We start from the raw sequence: 24,071 nt of genomic DNA, 5'->3' as shown, positions 1-24,071 counted from the left end.
AAGGCAAGAGTGAATAATCTTTTATGTAGTGATTTGTTTTAATGAGGTTTTAATTTTATGATTTTTTTATCCACTTTTAAAATCAGGTATTTACGATGATGATCCTGAAATCATAACATTAGAAAGAAGAGAATTTGGTAAGTTTATAGGCATATGGCTTTCTGACTTACATACAAATCACATCTCTTACCCAAAACTCACCAGTCTAAATGTAATCAGAAGTTAGAAATTCTTCTAGTTTTAAAAAAGAATATGATGTACATGATCCATTAAACTTTTCAGAGAAGTGTATGGTTCATTGTTTCAAAATAAAAGCACCAGCATGGGGCTAGAGCAGTGATTCTCAGTTTGAGGAGTCAGCAACCTTTTTACAGGGGTCACCTAAAACCATCTGCATATCAGATATATACATGATTCACAACAGCAGTGAAATTACAGTTATGACATAACAACAAAATAAATGTATGGTTGGTAGTCACCACAACATGAAAGGTTGCAACATTAGGAAAACTACTGCTAGAGAGTTGCCTGCCCGGTGCTCTTCAGAGACCTGGATTCAATTCCTAACACCCACGTGGTATCTCACAACCATTGCTAACTATAGTTTCAAGGATTTCGATGCTTTGCGGAACTATCACATACATAAAATAAAATTTTAGAAATGTTAATACTTCTTACCCATTGAAAGTTGTGTATATGAATATTTCAACACCTTTCCTACAAAAGAAATAGGGGAACTCGATTCATTGCCAGACAAAACTAATACCTGTATTACACTATGTGGTTAAATAGCTCTGCAGCTTTTCCTGTGTGGTTCTTAGTCTGACTCATCTGTAAATGTTTTGTGGACCATTTGTGGTTAGGAAACAGGAGATTGCATATTGAATCAGAGGAACCGAACCAAACCTGCAACTGGCTGCTGTGTGAGACCACCAAAATAAGACTTTACTAAGGTTTATGTTGCAGAAAAGGGCCTCCTAATTAGGTCACTTAGAACCCCAAATGATAATTTTAAATTTAGCCATGAAACTCTAGAGATAATTCAGGGATAGTTAACTACTACTAGCTTCGTTCTTCATGTCAGGAGATTGTGATAAGATGATCCCGACATTTTAGTTCAAAAGGTGGGGAGATGACAAATGTGGGTTCTGGAGACAACTTGTATTTGGGCAGATGTCACCATTGGGCTTGTTCGTGAGTTTTTACTGCCAATTTTTCTGTTGTTGAGTTATTCAGTCTCTCAATAAATAATGATAGAATCATTTTTAAATGATATATGCATTCTTAGTGACTTCTGGGATAGTCCCCAGTACTCTCAAATCAGCTCTATTCAGATAGAACAAAATGGTCACAAGCTGTGATCATGCCCCGGTTCATCTCTACTTGCAGAACCCTTCCTCTGTACCCTTAAGTCCTTTTCTCCTTCTAGCTGATTAATCTATTGAAATCTCTGCCTTTCTTACCGCTCAGGCATCTCTTCTAGCAGTGGCCAGTACTGGCTCTGACTTCCACCATCCCATGGATTGGCATTGGGCTTCCTTACTACACCTGCTTCAGGCTTTCAACATAGGTCTTTATAGTTTGTCTAGTTTCCAGTTGTTACTACTGAGAAGTTTAATCTATAAATTACATAGTTCACTTTTGCCAGGCAAAGAACTGCACATGTCTGACCTCACTTGAGGATACAGTAGTAGTTAGTGAGTTCTAATTTCAAGGTTGTCAGGGTCTTTTCCTTTTGTGAGAAATCCTGTTTTCCACTAAGCACATGCATGCTGTCTTTTTCTTTGTCACAGTACAAAAGTACATCGGTTGTGATCGAGTTCTAGACTGTATTTGAAAGGTAGAAAACATCTCACCAAATAAGGCCGCAGTTCAGGCATCCTTTTGAAGATGGCTCAAGAAAGAGGAACTTAAGACAGTGCTGTATTTTCTGTACTAGTTGAGGCTATTGCACAAGATATTAATAGATATTCTGGCTTTGCAGTTTAAAAGAAATTTGCATTTTTAAATATTCTTGCTCTGTTTCTGATTCCTGAGTTAATATAAAAGCATTTCATTGTGCTACTTGACTCCACTTGTAACAATACTCTAAGCCCAGTACAGTGGCCTGCCTATCCTATCCTGTGAGCCCAGTACAGTGGCCTGCCTACCCTGTGAGCCCGGCTACATGGGAGGCTGAGGCAGAAGGAGCTCCTGCCTAGATTAGACAACATAGCAAAACTGTATTTTTTCCAAATCTATGAATAAATGAAATGAAAGTGTATTTTTAATCTTACTACTACATAGGCAGTAAGAACTGAGCCAGTACTTATTGCGGAGATTAGAAGTGCTTCTGACTCAGGGATACACACAGCAATAGATACTCCATCTCGTGTGTTTATAATTCATGAAAGGATCTCTTTTTCTATGGAGATTTTCATTAACTCTGTTGAAGACTTTCCCTAAATTAAAACCAGTTGTTGGTCTAAGCCATGACATTTGTTGAGATCATCTAGGTAGATTAACACGTCCTCAAGTCTGCTAAAGAAGGACTGAGGAAAATCCTAAGTTATGCACTCTTGCATGCAATGTTTACATGAACTGTTTCTCCACAGAACTGCCTTGCCACGGAATTGTGTTTCTGAATGTTTTCAGCTAACCAGTCAGTTAAGCAAAAGAAGCATAGTATACAATCCTTAATAGTTATAACTTATGAGAATTTTATTTTAAAAACACTGACAATGATTTGGGTATTAAACATGTTATGAATACTCTTAAAGCAAATTGCCCTCACATTTTTATCTAGAATATTAGAGTGGGCCTTGCTTAAACTCGTAAGTTTGTCTTCATCAATTCATTCTATAGTTCTATGCTGCTGGCTTCATGATGCTTCATATGTATGTTAGGAAAAATATGTATTGATGTTTTAAAATGACAGAATTCTTTACTTTGCATTTTTAAGTAACTCGCTTTTCAAAAGTAAAGACCTTACTTAGGAAAGGGATTTAATTTAATCACTGTAATCTTTACTCTGTTGTACAGGTCACTAGCACACACCGTTGATCTCAGTATTTGGAGCCAGAGGCAGGAGGATACCTGTGTTTTAAAGGCAGGCCTGGTTTTCATAGCAAATTCCAGGCTACCAGGGCTATACAGTGCCTCAAAGATCAAGTTTAGCATCTGTGAGAGGCACTGGCCTTCCTGAGCCTTGCTGTCAGTGGTAGAAGAGCTTTAATCTCAGCTCTGGTGCTCCTCTTTATCTCCTATGTGCACAGACTGGCATAAGCCCTGGCTGTCAGCTCCTGTGCCACACACATGGCTTCGTGGCAGTCATTCCCCTACAAGGCTGCTACTCATTCAAGTATAGACGTAGGAGAGGCTGTAAAAGTTACATGGGCTTGACATTTGAAAAGAAAGAAGACACTAAGGGAACCACAGGAAGTAAGGCAGTGAACTATTTAGGACTGATTTTTTTTTCTTTTTTCATTTTGATCTTAGCAAAATGGTTTGTGATTGAAGTGTGCTGTAACTAGGCTTATGTGCTTTCAGATGCTGCTGTCAACTCTGGAGAACTGTGGTTTGTAAACTTTTACTCCCCAGGATGTTCGCATTGCCATGATTTAGCCCCCACTGTACGTATGTTTAATAACCCAGCCATTAAAGCCTTTTTCCTAGTTGATGTTTTATGTGTTCTTTCTTTTTTTTTATTGTATGTTGGAAGTTATTTTGTGTTAGCAACTGATTATGAAATCATTATCAAATACTTTTACTAAATGTTTTATCTAGTAAAACATTTCCCCTTTAAAATTTATATAATCTAAGTGTAGTATGTTCAAGAGTTCTTAAAAAACATTACCTAAGAAACACTTGTTTTCTTTACTATCATAGTGGAGAGAATTTGCTAAAGAAGTGGATGGGTTGCTTCGAATCGGAGCTGTCAACTGTGGCGATGATCGGATGCTTTGCAGAATGAAAGGAGTTAACAGCTACCCCAGCCTCTTCATCTTTAGGTCTGGAATGGTAAGGGATATTCCTGTTTTTAAGATTTGTGAAACTTTATAACTAGCGAAATACTAGAGAAAACAATATCTAAACTTTTAGGCTGTTTCTGCTTTTTCTTATTTTAGGAGCTAATTTATAATAAACATTTTTGTATTGCTTTATGAAACTTTTTAGGGACCATCAGTTCCTGTCATAAAGGATATTTATTTAATGTGCATATTATGTTTTATGGTTTATAATGTATTTTAGGTGCTGTCACATAGGATAGAAAGCTCTAATCTTTTCCTTTTTCCCAATTTCTGTGGATAAAACTGAAGCTAAAATTGTTACAGATGGTACAAAAGAGTATTATTCTATACGATCTGGACTGTTCCGGCTCTCTTAAGTATTATTCTATACGATCTGGACTGTTCCGGCTCTCTTAAGTATTATTCTATACGATCTGGACTGTTCCGGCTCTCTTAAGTATTATTCTATACGATCTGGACTGTTCCGGCTCTCTTAAGTATTATTTGTCAGTGCACTGTGTTGTTTAAAATTAGAACTTCCTGCATTATTCAAAACAATGTTAGATACAGGTATTTGGTGGGCTTTTGAAATAAAGAAGTAATAAATGTTTTTATAAAACCATCAGGCTGCAGTGAAGTACAATGGAGATAGGTCAAAGGAGAGCTTAGTGGCCTTCGCCATGCAGCATGTCAAGAGCACAGTGACAGAGCTGTTAACAGGTAAGGTTTCCTTAATTGTGTGCTTTTCAGTCATGTTTGGAAATCAGTATTTTGAATTTACAGTGCGAGTTGATTTGGGTTACAGTATCTTTTTCTGCGCTTCTTAGAAAGGAAGTGTGTCACTGCTCAGGTTGCTGCTGCCTTGTACACTGAACTGGCTGGTTGGGTTTACGTAAGGACTACTGCAGTTCAGGTGGACAGGGCTGTGAGATGGGAGGACATGGCATCCTTGAAACAGCTGACTGAGCACTGAGGCGTGTGTGCCTGCAGCCATGGCCATTGGCAGAAACTTCATTTAAAGGTCAAAAACATTGCTGGTGGTAGATTTTAATTCACCAAATGATTTTAGGTTAGCTATTTGAAGTATCCGTGAGACAGCTTCTAGCTAGAGGAATATCTTATTTATTCATTTGGCAGCATCTGTGTGGTAGAAACTGTGTTCAACACTATGTTTACGGTAAAAGAGTATCTGATCCCACTTCACTTCAGTGAGCAAGATACCAATGAGCAACTGAAATACAGTCCGATAACTTTTATGGTTAGAAACTAAGCGGAAAGGATGTGAAACAACCCATTTAGGAAAAGAAAGGTTAGAATGGACTTCTTTAAAGAAAACATAGCTGGTGTCTCATAGCATTGAGTAGGAAGGCTTCAGAGAACACTGGGTACTTGGAAACCAGCAGGGCTCTCCCTTAAGTCTAAGGGAGAGCAATGGAGTGCAGTGAGCGTGTGTGGGAAGAACTGTGACTGGCCAGGAGACAGGCAGAGCTCAGCTTCGAAGGGACTTTACTGATGATGGTTGAGTTTTCTTAATTGTTGTCTTAAAAAATAATTAGCACTATTTAGAGGGGACTGGAAGTAGTTATGTATGGAAAGAAAGAAATACCATTTGGAAGGGTTACATGTACTCACAAATTTGATTTTCTTTAAAGGAAATTTTGTTAATGCCATAGAAACTGCTTTTGCTGCTGGTGTTGGCTGGCTGATCACATTCTGCTCTAAAGGAGAAGGTAATTTATGCTGCTGAACTTGATTTTGTTTTTCTGTCAGTAATCAGTTATTTCAAAATGCAATTTAAGCTTCAAAGTGTTTACTTAGTAAATGTGCATGTATGTATTTTACACATAACTGGTAATGAAATTAGTGACATGTAAATCTATCTTTATAATTTCATGTTTAGTGGATGAGTTTTTCAGCCTAGTTATTCTCAGGATACATTGTACTTCAAATAGCCAAAGATAAACTGGGCAGTGTCCAAAGTAATTAATTATATCAACTACAATTGCTTCTAAAATAGCTTTTAGAAATTTAGATTTTTAAAAGTTACATATATAAAATACATGTCCTCCTCATAAAATTATATCTTTATGGTCATAGTCTTATTTTCTAAGGGCCTTTTTAAGTTGTTTAAAATTCAGTGTCCTATATGCCTATGAGTGAGATCAATTAAAAGTTGTTCCAGATATTATAAAACAGCCCCATTGTTCATACTTTTTGTGTCTGATCCCAATATGTGTATTTCTCTTACTCATCACCTTTTTACCTTTGTGCCCCTTTGCTGGGGATATATTTATTGTTTAATAACTAAAAAGAGCCATTCACCCATCCTCCCAAGACCTGTGTTGGGAAATCACAGCCTTGAAACCCAGTGGTTCTCAACCTTCCTAGTGCTGTGACCATTTAATACAGTTCCTCACGTTTTAGTGATTCCAGCCATAGTATTAGCTCATTGCTACCTCCTAACTGTAACTTTACTGCCGTTATGCATGGTGATGTAAGTATCTGATATGCAGGATGTCTGACAGGTCACGGCCCACAGGTTGAGAACCACCAGTCTAGCCAGTGCCAAGTGTTGATTTCTCTATCTGCACCTGAACTTTTGAGACTTTCTAACATGTTATATCCATCTCTAGCCTCTGACAGGCCACAGTTCCCTTTCTTCCAAACTTTACCTCATTGTATCCTATTGCTCATATTTAACGTAAAATATATATATATATATATATATATATATATATATATATATATATATGCCTGGAAGATTAAAAATTATTATATTTTGAGGATTCTTCATATACCTTTTCAAATGGTTCCATTACATTTTACTTCTTTCAAATCACAAGGTTTCCTGGCCAAAGGAGAGCTACTGAGAGAGTAAGCCCTTACAGAAAACTCTGGCTGCTCTTCTCTGAGTGGAAATCCTGATATATTAAAGGGCAGGAATGATTGTTTGTGAGATAGAGACCGATTGTTGCAGGGCCCAAGTCTACTCACTAGGCCTGTCAGTCTTTACCAAGACGGCTAAGTTACCTGCCATAGAAATAACATGGCTATACAAGGGAACCATTCTAATTCAAACTAAAATAGCCTCATACATTTTCTTCCCCTCAGATTGTTTGACGTCACAGACCCGACTCAGGCTTAGTGGCATGTTGGTAAGTATCCCTCCTTCTTGTAAAACTGTCACCATGTAAGAAGTACAGCAGAAATTGACACCAAGTATCTTACAATTTCTTGAACACTTTATCCTACTTATGTGTGATTTAGCTCTGTGTTTTTCTAAACGTTAGCTGTATTCTTCCTCCAGGAAACACTGTAGTTTTAGCAGCGGGGATGTTTTATCCTTGAAACCATGTTGGAAAGGCTTGTCTTTCTCTCCCTTTCAAAGAGATTTTTACCTTTTCAACTAGGTTTTTCTTTTTTAAGATTTATTTATTTTATGTATGTGAGTACTGTAGCTGTACAGATGGTTGTGAGCCTTCATGTCGTTGTTGGGAATTGAATTTTTAGGAACTCTGTTCGCTCCAATCAACCCCATTCGGCCCCACTCGCTCTGGCCCAAAGATTTATTTAATATTATACATAAGTACACTGTTGCTGTCTTCAGGTGCACCAGAAGAGGGCATCAGATCTCTTTACAGGTAATATTGTGAGCCATCATATGGTTGCTGGGGTTTGAACTTGGAACCTTCGGAAGAACAGTCAGCACTCCTACCTGTTAAGCCATCTCACCACCGCCCCCAACTAAGTTTAATGCATTAGAATATAGCTGTGTTTAACAGACTTAAGTGATTTGACAACATTCATTTGTTGCCTGGAGACCTTTGTGTTTACTTGTACTTTCTGGGATTTGTTTGCTTGCTTGCTTGTTTGTTTTTCTTGATCAGACTTTAAAATTTCATCATGTTTTACAAGTCTTGTTTTCTACTTGTTTGATATTTTATTTAGTTTTATGCTTTATTTACTTCTGTTTTCTTAGGGTTCAATTTGTTCTAAAATTGTTGAACTAGATAAATCATTAATAGGCTTTATTTTCTAATATTTAGACTATATGTGTTGTGTCCGGCCAGCAGATCACAGCCTGTGTTCTAGCCTGGAAAGGCATTTTGGAAACCTGGAAGAGAAGAGGGGCTAGGCGGCGAGAGAAGGGAATGAAGCTAAGACAAGATTCTGATCAAAGCTCAATTTTACTATTTCCAGACACTCAGTTATAAAGGAAGGGGGAGGGAACCCGATTTCCCGCCAAACAATCTCGGGGTCCAGTAGCAGGACGAACACGTGTGTGCCTCCAAGCAGCAAAGGCAGGGTCCAGCAGTAGGCGTGGCAGGACGAATGAGCAGGAAGCTCCACCCTTGAGCAAGCAGGTTCAAGCAGATAGGGGAAGGGAGACCACATATATGTGTTTTCATAAGTCTTCCACACAATAAATTGAACATTGTTTTATGTATATGTGTACTTCCATATGGTGCTGGTGACTGAATCCAGGGCTTGGGGTATGCTAGGTATCCCCAGCCCAAGTGAATTGTGTATCTTAAGTGTATAATTAAAGTTTTACTTAAGATGCTCACATATAATAATTCCATCTACTTTTAAGGTATTTATCTCTTAATTTCCTAAAGTTTTGTTAGGTGTAATTTTCTTGTTTTGCTTTTATATTATTGGACTTTATGAACCTGTAGGTTAATTTTTTTCAACCTTTTAACCATTATTTCAGTTTTTGCTTATTTCCTGTTCTTTTGTCTTTCTGAAGTTCCAGTTAAATAGATCTTAGTGCTCTCTGTCTTATCAGCTTGACTAGTCTGGACATTTTCTTGACTTTTCTTGTAGGATTTTGGTGCTCATTACATGAGCTCAACCAGCAACAGGTGAGAGCTGGCACTGTGCTGATTTAAATTGCATCATAGCCGCGGAGAGCGCCTGAGGAGCTCTGTGATCATGGGCGAACAGTTGCAGCGTTGCACCGTGCATAAGTCATGGTTTAGGCTTCTTTAAATCTGAGACTAGTGAGCAGCCTCGTTCAAAATAATACTGTCCAGTGTAGTTCTTGTAAATATGCATAAAAAGGTAAACGTAGATGTTTACCATGGTAGCTGTTTATTATTGTGGAGACTACATTTTATTGTCGGAGGTTATGGAATTCTGTAGAAATGGAAAGGCTGCTGAGTTTAAGTAAAAGTAAGTCTCAGCGACCACTTTCTTTTCTTTGCACCACAACATTCTCATTTCTAACCACTTTCCCCAAGGATGGCCTTGTTAACGTGGGATGGGTGGACTGTGACACCCAGGACAGCCTCTGCAAGAGCCTGGACACCACAGCCAGCACCACGGCTTATTTTCCACCTGGAGCCACTTTGAATGACAGGGAAAAATCCAGTGTGTTGGTATGTATAACTTTAAGGAAATTCCTTTGCATATAATTGGACATGTGCACATTGGTAGGAATAACATTTTGTGAACAATGTGGAAGGAAATTAATCAGTTTATATCATTTGATTGTGGAACATCTCATTACTGTTACATTTTGAAATGACCAAAAAAATGGAGTACATTTTCACTAGTTTCATGTAATTGTAGTTTTCAGTTTGCAATCTATATCATTAGATGTGGCTGGGACTGAGATAACCTATTTTACTTTTCTGTGTAATATTTAGTATTCCTCCCATCCATTCTCCCCCCCTCACCCCTCCCCTTCCCGCTTGCTCCCGAATCCCTCCCTCCCACCTTCATGTACTTCCTTCTGCTCTTACCATCCCATAATTTGCTTACATGTGTTGTCATTGTTTTCTCCTACATTATTGTAATAGGTATTACTAGTTTGAGTTTATTTGCTGATCAATGCTGAGCACATAGAATGCATGTGTGGTCCCTGCAATATTACATGCACTTAAATGTTTGTGTATGTACATATAGGTTCTACCAATATGTAAAATGAATGGATAGGTATGCATAGGACTTTTTTTCAATAAATAGGATCAAGTAGTGAATAGTTTTTAGTCATTTTATCAGAAAAGGGTTTTACTATATTTATAGGATTTAATTATTCATTTATACATTAATTTAAAATGTTCATTCTTTTAGAAGTAATTGCTAGATATAATCTCCTGACTATGGCATACTTAGTTTAATGTATCCTCTTTGAGACATACTTGTGACTTTCATGGTTATTAGCAGTGTTGTACAACCTTGCATATTCTTCTTGTGTATTCCTTTACTTATCTGCTTGAAATGAAGTAGTTGCAGCAATTTTCCCCAATTCATGTTATCAGATTGCAAAGCCAACTCTCTAGTCAAGAAATTATTTCTTATAAGAATATTTGTGCCATAATTATTTATTATAAAAGCACATTTAAGAAATTGAGAAGAAAAGTGAGTTTTCTGCTCAAGGTGTTGAAGTTAAATATTTAATTTTTAAACATAAATGGCTCATAGCTATGAAGATATATACTAAACCCTATGTTTAATACCCTATACATTTTCTTGCTCTAATTTTATAGAAGCATATGCTTCGTCTATAGGACAGCACAGAGTCCTAGTCTGCTGAGGATAAAATACAGGCAGAAATAGAGTATGTTTGATGGGACGTGTACTACTTCTAAGCATTTGTGTTTTAAATAAGAGACCCAAACTTCAGACATGTTTGAAGAAATCTTTCTCTGTATTTTACTCTTAAAAACTCCCACCTATGTGATTTGGTTTCTAAAAACATCCATAATCATTTTTTCAGCTTTCAGTTCTTATAGATAGAAATACTGTAATATTAGAAATGTTCTAATATTAAACATCCTATGAGGCTGTGAAGCATGGGCCTCGGGTAAAATGTAACTAAAACTGAAATTAAGCAAGATGTCAAATGTACTGAGTGAGTGTTCACTTCAAAAGCTGACAGTGTGCTTCCCTTGTTCCAGTTTCTTAATTCACTGGATGCTAAGGAAATATACATGGAAATCATACATAATCTTCCAGACTTTGAACTTCTTTCAGCAAATCAACTAGAGGTAATGTTTTCATGATAATAATAAGTGTTGGTAACATTGTAGGTCTTAATGTTTTAGCAATATATTTTGCTTATTACTAGAAAGACTCAAATAGCACTTTCAAAGGCTTATATATATTAGTTCTGATTACTGAAATCATGGTGTTTCTTTCTAATTCAAAGAGTCTAAGTGTCTCTGAATGTGAGCTCCAGAAGGGACCAGAAATGCAGGATAGGGTTGACAGAGCAACCTTGGTCTGACTTGAGCTTTACATTCTTCTTACACAGTTCTGTCCCTGGGACGTGGGGAGCATCTTTTGAGAGTATTTACAAACGAGCAGTTAGTAGTAACATCAGTCACATTGTTCTGTTCATCATTTACCGCTGGATTTAGTATTTTTACAAAACATATTATTAAGCCTAAAAAGAAATCTGACTTCTCTAGCCCTTCCCGAAATATTAAGTTATTAAAGTTATATTATTTTCTTGGAACCACCATGGCTACATTAACAACCATTGCATTATTTTTATAACTTAGTGATCCACCTCTTACCATGTGCTTTATATAGCATTATTACTAGTGACTACAAAATAAGAATATAGTTGACTTTGCATTTAGCTGAGACTTTGAATTAATGGGTAAGGTAACTAAACTTTATTTATGTCTAAGAAATAACCATTAGATCCTTAGAAATTATAGTCACCGCTTGCTGACATTGTGTTTTGTGTCACCTCAAGGATCGTTTGGCACATCATCGCTGGCTTGTATTTTTTCATTTTGGAAAAAATGAAAACGCAAATGATCCTGAGTTGAAAAAACTGAAAACTCTACTTAAAAATGAACATATTCAAGTAAGGAAAAAGATATTCTTTGTGTAACTAGTGTGCTTCCTTATTTGTCAGTATGGCTGAAGGTTTGTCTACTTGTTTTCTTTTTAAAACCAGCTGAAATGTGTGGAGATATAGTGGTTAATAGAGTGTTTCACAGTGTGCATGGGGCTCTGAATTTGATTCCCCAGTGTACAGACCTGCCAGTCGCACAGATATGAAATCCCTGTGGAGGCAGTAGGGTCAGAAGTTCAGAGTCATCCTCAACTCCTTAGGAGCCAGCCTAAACTCCATAAGACTCCATGGTCCTTGAAGTGCATGTTTAGTTTTCCTACTGATCTCTTCTGCTGTATACTCTTACTGATGCTTTGTCCCCTGGCTTTTGATCTGCTAGTTAATGTTTTCATTGACTTGGTTCAAAGGGAAAGAACCTGGCAGTAGCACTGCCTGTCCCGGAGCCTGTGCCTCCTCACTCCTGACTCGAGGCTCGGCCAGCGGGCCCAGTTTCAGAGCATTTTCACTTCCTTGTACATTTCTTAAGAGACCCACTGATTACTTTGTTCATTGTCCAGATATTTGTTTGTTCTCTGTTGTTTGTCTTGATTTCCACTTTTATTTCGTTGTAGTCTTAGTCGATGCATGTGATTTTAGTTGTTTTAAGTTGTTAATCCTCGTTTGTGGCTTACACAGTTTGTTGTAGTGCTCTTATAAAGGATACTTTGTAGTAGCATCCACTGAATAGTAATGATTGTGAATATAGGCCTACATACATAAGTGGATGTGGAAGTAGAAGTCAACATTGTGTCTTCCTCAGTCACTGGTGACCTAATTTCTGAAACAGTGTCTCATTGAATCTCTAGTTTTGTCAGTTGAGGTAGGGCAGCTGCCCTGCACGCCCCAGCAATCCCCTTGTCCCCACCTTTCCATCACTGAGATTATAGGTGCAAATCACTGTGCTCAGATTTTATTGTTATTTTTTATTAATTTATGATATTATAGTACGATTACATTATTTCTTCTTTTCCTTTCCACCCTCCAAACATTCCCATATGCTTCTCCTTGCTGTCTTTCAAACTCATGATCCCCGTGTTGTTTTTAACATGACTACTGGTAACTGAACTTGGGTTCACATGGCTGCACAGCATCAGTTTCCTGCAAGAGCTACCTCCTAGGGCCCCTGAGCATCACTGTTGAGTCACAGTTCTTCTCTGCTCTCTCTATAATCCTGGCTCATTTTCCTTCCATTCTCAGATGTTTGTCCATATGATTGTGATATTTTAATGATTCTTTTGTCTTAAGTACTATACTCCACCCCTTAGTTTATCATTTGTGTGTGTTATTCATGCTGTTTTCTTTGACACTGGGAACATCATCCTTTTTCTACATTATTTTTGCTTTACCACAAGATGAAATAGCCCCTACATTCTTTTCAAGAACATATTTCTTAAGAAGTTCACATTTTCTTGGAAATTTCCTGAAGCTTCTGAACTCTGTAGGGAGCATTCTTTATTGAGTTCAGTATTAAACATAAATGAACCATTTCTGTTCCCTTCATTTTATAACCTATTGAGTTCTAATGATAAACATGCCATCTGGGGATACTTATCTTTGTGAATATTTGGAGATTGTATCAGATGTTTCTGTCTGATTCGGTGCTCTGCTTTCCAGGTTGGAAGGTTTGACTGCTCTTCTGCACCAGGCGTCTGCTCTGATCTTTATGTCTTCCAGCCCTGCCTGGCAGTGTTTAAAGGACAAGGAACCAAAGAATATGAAATTCATCATGGTAAGTGTCTTAGTTACTTTTCTCTTGCTATTTCAAACACCATGACCAGGGCAACTTCTAGGGAGAAGGTTTATGGTTCCAGAGGAATAAGGAGTCCATCCTCATCACTGTGGGAACACGGCCGCGGCAGGCATGGCCACAGGGAGGCTGAGAGCTCGTATCGTGACCTACTAGCAGGACACAGCACAGACTAGGATTGGCCAGTGGCACATTTCCTCTAAGAAGGCCACAGTCCTAAGTCCCCCTAACGAGCATCACCAACTGGGGATGACCATCCATCACAGTGAAAGTAGGAAAAATGACAGAAATTCATCTTGACTTTCAAATAGAAATATTTAATTGTGACTTATATTTTGTGGACACAATTATTATGAAAAATTTGTTCTCACTAACAAGTTTAGGGGGAGACATTTTTAATTATATATAGTCATTTTATTTGTTTAACATTTTAATAACTATTTTAGCAAAAAAATCTGAGAGTGTTAGATCACTGTGTGGAAATGAGTTTATTGTCAAAGCAAGCAGCCCCTGTGGTCTCTATATCACATGCCATGGCTGCTCTAGACCTCAGGCCTGACTGCTTTGTCTCTTGAATTCAGGATTATGTTTCTTTTGTCCTGAAGACATGCAGGTAAATGAGTAACAGATACTGACCTGATGCCTCTCCCTTGAGCTTTACCTATGGAACTGCTTCAAGTGTGAGGTCACAGAGTTGTGAGACATGAAACAGGCTATTTCTGTAAACAGACAGCATTTCCCAGACAACTTAGAAGAAAGTATTGGCTTGCTTACAGTTTCTGAGGGTTAGTTCATAACCATGGGGGCCATTTTCATTCAGACCACGAAAGCAGTGCTCTCAAGAAGTTTAGATGGCAGTGTGATAGGGACAAGAGAAAGATCTCCAAGGAACACATGAAAAATGCTCAGTATATATAAATCTTAACAAGACCAGTAATATTTGTCTATAGCATAGGTCAAGTAACAATATTTGAATTGAGCATAAACTGCTCACCTACTAAAAGCAAATACGGAAGTAAAAGAAGTAGGGTCCTTTAGGCTAAAGCAGCAGTTCTCAACCTGTTGGTCACAGCCCCTTTGGCAAATCTCTATCTCTAAAAATAGTTATGATTCATTACAGTAGCAAAATTATAGTTACAAAGTAGCAACAAAAATAACTTTATGGTTGGGGGCCATGAGGAACTCTATTAAAGGGTTGTTTCATTAGGAAGCACTGGGCTAAAGGAACTGTGTGAACACAAGTGTAACGAGATGACCCTGACTCCCAGTACTGTTGACAGTCAGATAAGGGCCCCCTCCAGGGGAACTGTTGGCTTCTTCATAGCTTCCAGTGAAGGGAAGACTGAAGTTGAAGTGTTATGTAAGTTGCCCCAACTCTGCCAAGTAGACTTTTATGTGCACATGTGCCTTCACTCAAAAAACAAAGCTTAGGACTCTAAGCTATGTTAGATAGAGCCTCACAGCAAGATAGGTTTTACTGTGAACCATGCTAGCCTGAAACTCAAAGTATCCCAAGCTGAAACTGCCCTTGAACTTCCTCTTCCTGCCTTGCCCTCTGTATAGGTTTGTAGCAGTGTGCCCAGGTTGGAGTTACATGTGTTATGTGTTACCTGTGAAGTGTCCTCATAGCTTCTCTGCTGTCTCCTTGTTTCCGGTCCATCATCACTATGTGTACAGCTGCTTCCTGCTGTTTTGCACTTAGGACCTAGCACAGCCTTTTCACGCCACTGCTCTGCCTTTTGAGTCTTCTGAAGACTGAACTTCATACTCCTTAGTATGGCAACAATGGCATTCTCTGCTTTGCTCACTGTTTTGTCTCCAGCACTTAGAATAATGCCACATATACGTAGTAGGAACTGTGTAGAGTTGTTAAATGAGTGGGGTGTTTTCATTCCTGTTTCTGCCTGTTTTCTTAGCTTCATCCCCTCCTCTGTTCCATCAAATATTCTTTGTTTCAACTCCTTTTGAATCCTTGGACATGCCATGCTCTTCCAGTCCTTTATGCCCTCACACATGACCCTACCTTGTGAATTATAAGTATTCCTTCCTATTCCTCCAGAGAGTCAGCAAACTCCAAATTACACCTTCACAACTTACCCTTCTTCCCTAGGAAGCACACAGAGTCAAGCACTTCTCTTTGTGTTAATAAAAACTGTAATACACTTTGCACTCAGCACCTTTGTGTCCGGTGTATAATACACAAAATGGGGAGAGGGGCAAGTGAGCTCTTTTTAACCTGTGCCATAAAGATTTTATAGACTTGGAAAGAAAGCAGACAGCTAATTGGACAGTTTTTAAATGTTTGGGTGTGATGAAGTATCCATTACCCAAACAACAACTGTTTCATGGTTAGGAGTCTGAGACAGGCTATCTTAGTTTCTCTGTGATCCTGCAGTCAAGGCAGATGAAGGCCATCTGAAGGTAGGCTGCAGCCACCACATCAGGATTCAGCATGGCGGGTGCAATCATTGAAAAGCTTCATGTGGCAGGAGGCCAAGGTTCTTCTTGTGGCTCTGTGGGGTACTTACAGTGCGGGAGCTAACTAACCCAAGAGTAAGTAATCTGAAAATGAGGAAGCAAGCCAGAAGTAGCAGTGACTTTTATAACCTGGTAACATATAAGATCACAGTCACATTCCACTGGTCACATATGCCAACACTTGTACATGAAGTAAATGTCACTGGAGCTGTCTTGGAAAGAAACTGGCTATCAGAAAATAAGTGTACTTATGAAAAAAACTGAGGTAGAACAATCTTGGGAGATCAGAGGAAGCTCTAGAAGTAATCTCCATGTAAAATATAAACAATGGTTACCTAGGAGAAGAGGTGATGAAACACATTCCAAACACTGAGTCGATTTATTCACAGGCCTGAGATAATAGAGCCCTGTTGACCTTAAACCAGCAGGACTTTAAAGTCGAGAAAGTTCATTCTTGAAGAAAACAAAGATGCAGATTATCTCTGATCTTCTGGAAAAAGGAATTGGAATTTTATCGTGAAAGACAACAGAGACATACGTGATTTTACTTGATTTTAGATAAGTCACTGGCTGCTCAGAGTGGGTAGGAAGCAAAATTGGAAAGAAAAGTCAGGCAGAGGCTGGTTAGTCATTTAGGTTGACTATAGAAAAATGCCATAGATAAATGATGGTAGCCAAGAAAAATAATGGAGGTCAGTAGGCCAGTTTCAACCTTTTGGAAGCTCAGTGTAATTTGGTTATTGTTAGGAAATAGGAAATTAAGAGAGAAGAGTCAGGGGCTGGAGAGATGGTTCAGCAGTTAAGAGCACTGACTATTCTCCCAGAGGTCCTGAGTTCAACTCCCAGTAACCACATGGTGGCTCATAACCATCTGTAATGAGACCTGGCGCCCTTTTCTGGTGTGTCTGAAGACAGCGACAGTGTACTTACATATAATAAATAAATAAATAAATAAGAAAGAGAGAGAAGAGTCAGGCAATTCTCATAATTGTATTTAGTGACTCGTACTTTGAGTCATTGGATCTTTCCATGAGGAAGAGGATAAATAAATAAATAAGAAAGAAAGAAAGAGAGAGAAGAGTCAGGCAATTCTCATAATTGTATTTAGTGACTCGTACTTTGAGTCATTGGATCTTTCCATGAGGAAGAGGATACTGAATTAAGAGTTGACCAGAAGTAGAATATGCAGGTCACAGTTGAATGTACACGTCGGCTTCAAGAAATTTAAGCCAAGTATGAAGACATTACATTGTATATTAAATGGCTAGGGCCTGAGTGAGTTTGAGTTAATGTGAGTAAAGAAAGAGAATCCATGGTCAGAAAGAAAAGTGTGAAACAGTTCAAGAACCAGCACTCAAGAAAATGGGCAGGAGAGTATACTGTCACATGCCACTCAATGTAAAGAGTGGTCAACTAACTTCTGTTGCCCATGACCTTAAAAGGAGGCGTTTTCTCTTTTTCTGTTTCCCATGATGTACTGGCTAGGTTTGTGTCAAGTTGACACAGCTGGAGTTATCACAGAGAAAGGAGCTTCAGTTGAGGAAATGCCTCCATGAGATCCAACTGTAAGGCATTTTCTCAATTAGTGGTCAAGGGGGGAAAGACCCCTTGTGGGTGGGACCATCTCTGGGCTGGTAGTCTTGGGTTCTATAAGAGAGCAGGCTGAGCAAGCCAGAGGAGGCAAGCCAGTAAAGAAGATCCCTCCATGGCCTCTGCATCAGCTCCTGCTTCCTGACCTGCTTGTGTTCCAGTCCTGACTGCCTTGGTGATGAACAGCAGTATGGAAGTGTAAGCCAAATAAACCCTTTCCTCCCCAACTTGCTGTTGGTCATGATGTTTGTGCAGGAATAGAAACCCTGACTAAAACACATGACAATATGAATGTCTGACTCACAGTGCTCAGCTTACTTTTGACTATTCAATAAGTCAAAAGACACTTGGAAAAATAGAGCCTCTTGTAAAGAAAGGTCTGCCAGCCCAAGGACTGTAGCAAATCATTAAAAGCATTTAAGTTTCTTTTTCTCTTCTTTTTTCTTTTTTTTAAGGGCGACTCTGGTAGCAATAGGAAAACGGGTTCATTCAGGAAAGCTGAGGCCAAAAATACTAGTGTGACTACAGCAGTAGCAGTAGGCATGGTGCTAGGGCAGGAAATGGAGTTGACATGATCATTCAAGAATCATACACAAGAATCCCTCTGGAAAGTCCCATTTAGGCACCTGGGTAATGATCATCACAAGTCCAGAGAGAGTGAGAAAAGAACACATGTGACCCATTACAATTGAGATATTATGTTTCCAACATCAAGTACATGGTCCCATTGGACATTTTGTAACAGAGTTTGGATTCAAGAGAATTCTAAAGTGATTGTTGTACTTCTGATGGTGAGGAAGCATACCATAGAGGTCTGGTCATTTAACTAAAAACAAAAGAACATACAGTAGATGGGAATTCCCGGAACAGCAAGCCAAGGTGAAGGTAGAGAACACAGAAGCCTCACCAAAGCCAGTGCGCCCATAGGCCTGTCTTTCTTTCTTAAATATTTAAATATAAAAATTGGGATGTTTCTTTAGATACAAGACAGCACATATTTTATTTTTCTCAATTTTTAGGAAAGAAGATTCTATACGATATACTTGCTTTTGCCAAAGAAAGTGTTAATTCTCATGTTACCACACTTGGACCTCAGAACTTCCCTGCAAGTGACAAGGAACCATGGCTTGTTGACTTCTTTGCCCCTGTGAGTTCTTTTTATCTGTCAAGTTTCAAAAAGCCATTTTCTTGACAACATGAAGCCTAGTCCTAGAGTTGTCCCGGCTTTGCCGCTCTTTCTGGGCTCTCCCAGGACAGTGACAGGCAGAGCGCACCACTAGACTGTGTGTCAGTAGCAGGGACCGTGCAGCTCCTCCCTTCCTGAGTCTGGCTGCTCATCCTTATCCCTCTCTTCCCAGTGGTGTCCGCCATGTCGTGCGCTTTTGCCAGAGTTACGGAAAGCATCAACACTGCTCTACGGTCAACTCAAAGTTGGTACCTTAGACTGTACAATTCATGAAGGACTGTGCAACATGGTAAATATTAAAACAACTTCCCAGATGCATACCCATTTATAGCAGTAATGTTGAAACAGTTTCAACATGATACTAAAAAAAAAAAATTGTAGTTGAATTGTAAATAGATACATAGAAGGTTTATGATATGCAAGATTTTGTTTACCAGATTCCAGCATGTATTTATTCTAGCATGTAATTGACTTCATAAAATACTTATATAAATTTCTATTTTATCTAAGTCTTTATACTTTTGTAACATACTTTTAAGTTTTTACAGTCTGTATTATTATTTAAATTTCTTTATATTTGTCAGCTTAGAGTAGTTGATTTGGCCAGACAGGATATCCAGTTTAAAAGAGCTGCTCATTTTTAATATGTGAAAGTGACAGAGTGCTTATGTGGGTGACGACATGTTACATTTTAAATATACTCTGATACTTATGAATGGGATGTGAAACTTTATAATGTTGGTGTAAAAATAGAGTAGAAATTGGAGAGGTATAGATGATGTAAGCATAGAGATCTTAGTTAGGGTTTCAATTGCTGTGAAGAGACACCATGACCAAGGCAACTCTTATAAGGGACAACATTTAATTGGGGCTGGCTTACAGGTTTAGAAGTTCAGCCCATTATCATCACGATAGGAAGCATGGCAGTGTCCAGGCAAACAGTGCTGGAGAAGGAGCCAAGAGTTCTACATCTAGATCTGAAGGTAGCCAGGAATTAGACTGTCTTCCAGGCAGCTAGGAGGAAGGTCTCATTGCCCATCCCCACAGTGACACACTTCCTCCACAAGGCCACACCTACTCCAACAAGTCCACACCTCCTAATTAGTGCCACTCCCTGGGCTAAGCATATTCAAACACATAAGTCTACAGATGCCAAACCTATTCAAACCACTACAGTAGTCATGACTGGATGATGATTATAGCTATTTAAATACATAAAGTTTATATCCTTTCAGTAATGTGAGTGTTTTAACTCAAAAACTAAAATTTAGCCGGGCATGGTGGCGCATGCCTTTAATCCCAGCACTTGGGAGGCAGAGGCAGGGGGATTTCTGAGTTCGAGGCCAGCCTGGTTTACAAAGTGAGTTCCAGGATAGCCAGGGCTACACAGAGAAACCCTGTCTCACAAAAAAACAAAAAACAAAAACAAAAAAAAAACCTAAAATTTTAAAGAAAAAGATGGCAAGAAAAAGAAAGCCTGTTTTTTAATGCATAAGAGAAGACTGGAAATGTTTGGCTTCACTAGTCAAGAAAATACAAGCTCAATCAAAATTTTGATATCTTTCCTACCAAAATTTATCAAATTGACAAAAAAAAAAAAAAAGCAATGTAACAATATTTAGCAATGGAATAGTGAAATACCAGAGCACTACAAATAAGCCAAGTGAGGGGTGTAGCTCAGTGATAGAGCACTTCCCTCCCATGTTTAATTCCTGGGTTCAAAACTGCACTGAAAAAGAAATCTTTACCAGCTTAAATAAATCCTTAAAAACTCAATGGAAAAAGCAGGTTACATGGCAGCAGTTAAGTATTCTCAGAATCAGAGAAAAGTCTTTAAAGACAAATGTACATGTGGGAAAGGTTAAACCGCAGTGGATTGGACATCTGCCAGTGCAGCAGATTAGGAAGGATTCAGAGCAAGGGAGACAGTGTCAGCAACCAACTGGCATGGCCACACCTATTAGCTGTTAAATATAAGGAGCAGATACATAGGTAGTTATGGGATTACTCGCGGTTTCGGTGTGTTTGAAATTAAAAGTTAGTGGGGGAGTGTTTTAAGGAAATAAATAAAAAGAGTCATTGGTGTCTAATGTCCTTTATGTGACTTGGAAAGTAGATGCCAACCAAAGATGCAAACATCATGAGTAACAGTAGTTAATATCAATGCCTTTAGTTTCCTACATTTTCTCTCAAGTAAGCCCATTATCAACAACTAAAGTGCAGGGGTCAAGCAGGCATACAGGACCTCGCTCAGAAGCTCAGCTCAGCGACCCATCTGTAAAGTAGGCTTAGTCTTTTTTTTTCTTTATTTCTTTTTTCGAGACAGGGTTTTTCTGTGTCGCCCTGGCTGTCCTGGAACTCACTCTGTAGACCAAGCTGGCCTCAAACTCAGAAATCTGCCTACCTCTGCCTCTAAGTGCTGGGATTAAATTTTGCACCACCACCACCAGGCTAGGTTATGTCATTTTAACTACTAAGTAAAATTGCTCTGAGGTATGAAGGAGAGTTTTTGTGTGGCTAGACTAACTCAAAAGATGATGGGAACTTGTAAACTTTGACCTAGTCTCTTTAACCTGAAAATTCTTTGAATTCACACATCTTTAAAACTTCATAATATGTTAATTTTTCTAGAATTATGAATCTTGAAATTTTCCATTTACTAATGAGTTAGACAAGGAAATCACTTCATCACTTTAAATATTACAAAATCCTTTCAGGGCTGATGCCCATGTTAACTGTGAGGAGAGAAGTAATATCTTCTACTATAAAAATTGTCGCAAGTAAAGAATAAAAAGTGACCATTTTCTTACAGCATGACTCAATTCTTTAATATAGAATATATTTGTTCTTGGTCATTTGTTCTTGTATTTGGTGTGGCTAATCACTGCCCTCCTGGATGATTAATTACTGTCACTAGAAGAAGTGACTGCTGTGTCTTTTCTCTCCTCTTCCCTCCTAGTTTGAAGAGAGCAAAAAGATGAATTGAAGTACATACTATGCAATTACTCTGCCTCACTTCCCACATTTTAGTGCCATTGGGTTAACGATTAACTAATTATCAGTACAAGCTTTAATGCATTGTCTTTGCTAAATTTGTCTAAGGCACCAAGAAGATAGTAGTGGGTTTCTATCTGCAGTCTTGTAAAAGGGCGATAGAGACATGACTCAGCAGTTAAGAAAGAGCATTTGTTGCTCCTACTGAGGACCCAGGTTCTGTCTCTGCACCCACATGGTGAGAACAGCAGTCCATTAGTCCAGTTCTAAGGGATCAGACATCCTCTTCGGACCTCCAGCACCAAGAAGCACATGATATACATACATATGTTCAGGCAAAACACCCATACATATAAAATAAAAAATAAGTATGTCTATAAAAAGCAAGCTGTTACAAAATTGAAACTAATAGGTAAATTATGTGAATTTCTTCTTCTTCACAGTATAACATCCAAGCTTATCCAACAACAGTGGTATTCAATCAGTCCAGTATTCATGAGTACGAAGGGCATCACTCTGCGGAACAGATCTTGGAGTTCATAGAGGTATTTTAAATCCTAGGCTATGGCTAGAAACCTTTCTATTTATATGTATATTTTGGACGACTGTTTGCATTAGGACTTATTCTTTTTGTGCCAGGAGATTGTTTTCTGAAAACCTTTTTTTTAATTTAAGCCTTTGTTTTATTACTTACTTTGGTGTTTTGTACATGGGAGATACTACTATTGAATATGTGAAATTTCCATGAAGCCTATCACCCTTTTCCTATTTTCTTTCAATGCATTCACAGCATCAAGGCCAGGCATCCTGCACCAAGCCTGTCATTGTTAGCACAGAAGGGCCTGTTTTCTTTCAGTCTTGACACTAGAATAATTTCAGTAACTTCTGAAGAAATTGAAATTTGTAGTTTATTGTGATTGTTATTCATCTGTCCTCCACAGTAATATGTTGTGTTGTTTTGTGTTGATTGCTGTCCTGGTGAAGCTAATGTGTTAGTATCACTTGATACAGGCTGAGGCTCTGTTAAAACAGCATTTGGAATAAACAGTCTCTAGAAAGGTATGCAGCATCTCCATTTGAATATCAAAAATAATAGTAGTAGGCTTTGTGTTAGTCATTAAATGGTCACTTCTAAGCACGCATTCCTGCTATCATAACAGGTAGTGGGGCCTATGAGGTATCTGGATTACTCCTAGAACTTGATTATATAATCTGTTCACACTTTCCTCCAGGATACCTCTTTTTCCAACTTACAGTGGTTTTAAAACTAGTGAAAAAATATACCTTTTAAAAAAAACTGATTGACAAAACCCAACTTAATAATAGATTTTTTTAAATATCTGTGTCTTCGGATTTCTTTTAAATAGGAACTTTCTAAATGACTGCTCCAGTAACTTGCCAGAGATACATGAAAAACTTGGTGTGTGTAATAATGGTCTTTTTATTTTTTAGGATCTCAGAAACCCTTCAGTGGTCTCTCTTACACCCAGCACTTTCAATGAACTGGTTAAACAGAGAAAGCATGATGAAGTCTGGATGGTGGATTTCTATTCTCCGTGGTGTCATCCCTGTCAGGTCTTAATGCCAGAATGGAAGCGCATGGCCCGGGTACAGTAACATCGTTTGCTTACATCTTACACCTACTTCGATGTTTGCTTAACAGTTACTGTGAAACCAAGGGGTAACCTGTAACTAGACAATTGACACAGACCTGACTGAATCGTTACAATGACGCCCACTAACTGAGCTGTCTAAGGTCCTTTTGACCAAAGTGCTACCAGTGCTAACCCGAAGAGCATCTTCATTTTCTGTTTAAATTTTTCTATCATTTTACTTTTAGAGTTTACAGATACTGTTTGCTCATAATATTGGGTCTTTAAAATAGCTTTGCAGGCAGGTATGGTGGTGAATCCTGATAAGACTAGTATTCAGATGCTGAGACAGGAGAATCAGGAGTCCAAGATTTTCCTGGGCCACCAAGCTCCAACTCTTTCTCCAAAACAAACAAGAAAAATGAAACAAAGTAGAAAACTTCAAACAGTAAAACATATATATAAATTTCCTGTAAACAGGCAGTGTTGTAAGGTACTGAATGAAGGCAAATTTAAAATACTGAATCAGACAAAGCATATCTTCATTAGAAAAAAAAATATTCTTTAAAAAATACTGATTATATTTTGGTTGCTGATGTTTTTGTTGTTGTTGTTGTTATCATTTTATTTTGTTTTTTTG

The 24,071-nt window shown here is 38.3% G+C and overlaps 1 protein-coding gene across 1 annotated transcript in view; it reads left to right on the top strand.

The window, feature by feature from the left end:
- Dnajc10 (DnaJ heat shock protein family (Hsp40) member C10) overlaps positions 1-24,071 on the top strand; it is a 34,889-nt gene that overhangs the window by 5,687 nt on the left and 5,131 nt on the right. Inside the window, 14 exon segments of the mRNA XM_021183881.2 lie at positions 87-137; positions 3,529-3,611; positions 3,868-3,999; positions 4,616-4,709; positions 5,642-5,719; positions 7,101-7,144; positions 9,233-9,370; positions 10,895-10,984; positions 11,701-11,814; positions 13,459-13,573; positions 18,679-18,806; positions 19,018-19,134; positions 22,283-22,384; positions 23,292-23,447. Of these exon segments, the coding sequence (XP_021039540.2) occupies positions 87-137; positions 3,529-3,611; positions 3,868-3,999; positions 4,616-4,709; positions 5,642-5,719; positions 7,101-7,144; positions 9,233-9,370; positions 10,895-10,984; positions 11,701-11,814; positions 13,459-13,573; positions 18,679-18,806; positions 19,018-19,134; positions 22,283-22,384; positions 23,292-23,447 (1,442 nt within the window).

Source organism: Mus caroli, unplaced genomic scaffold (genome assembly GCF_978045245.1).
Source record: "Mus caroli unplaced genomic scaffold, Mus_caroli_1 scaffold_2, whole genome shotgun sequence".
Classification (NCBI taxonomy): domain Eukaryota; kingdom Metazoa; phylum Chordata; class Mammalia; order Rodentia; family Muridae; genus Mus; species Mus caroli.
Note: the sequence above shows the minus strand (reverse complement) of the source record. Positions and strands in the feature narration are given on the sequence as shown.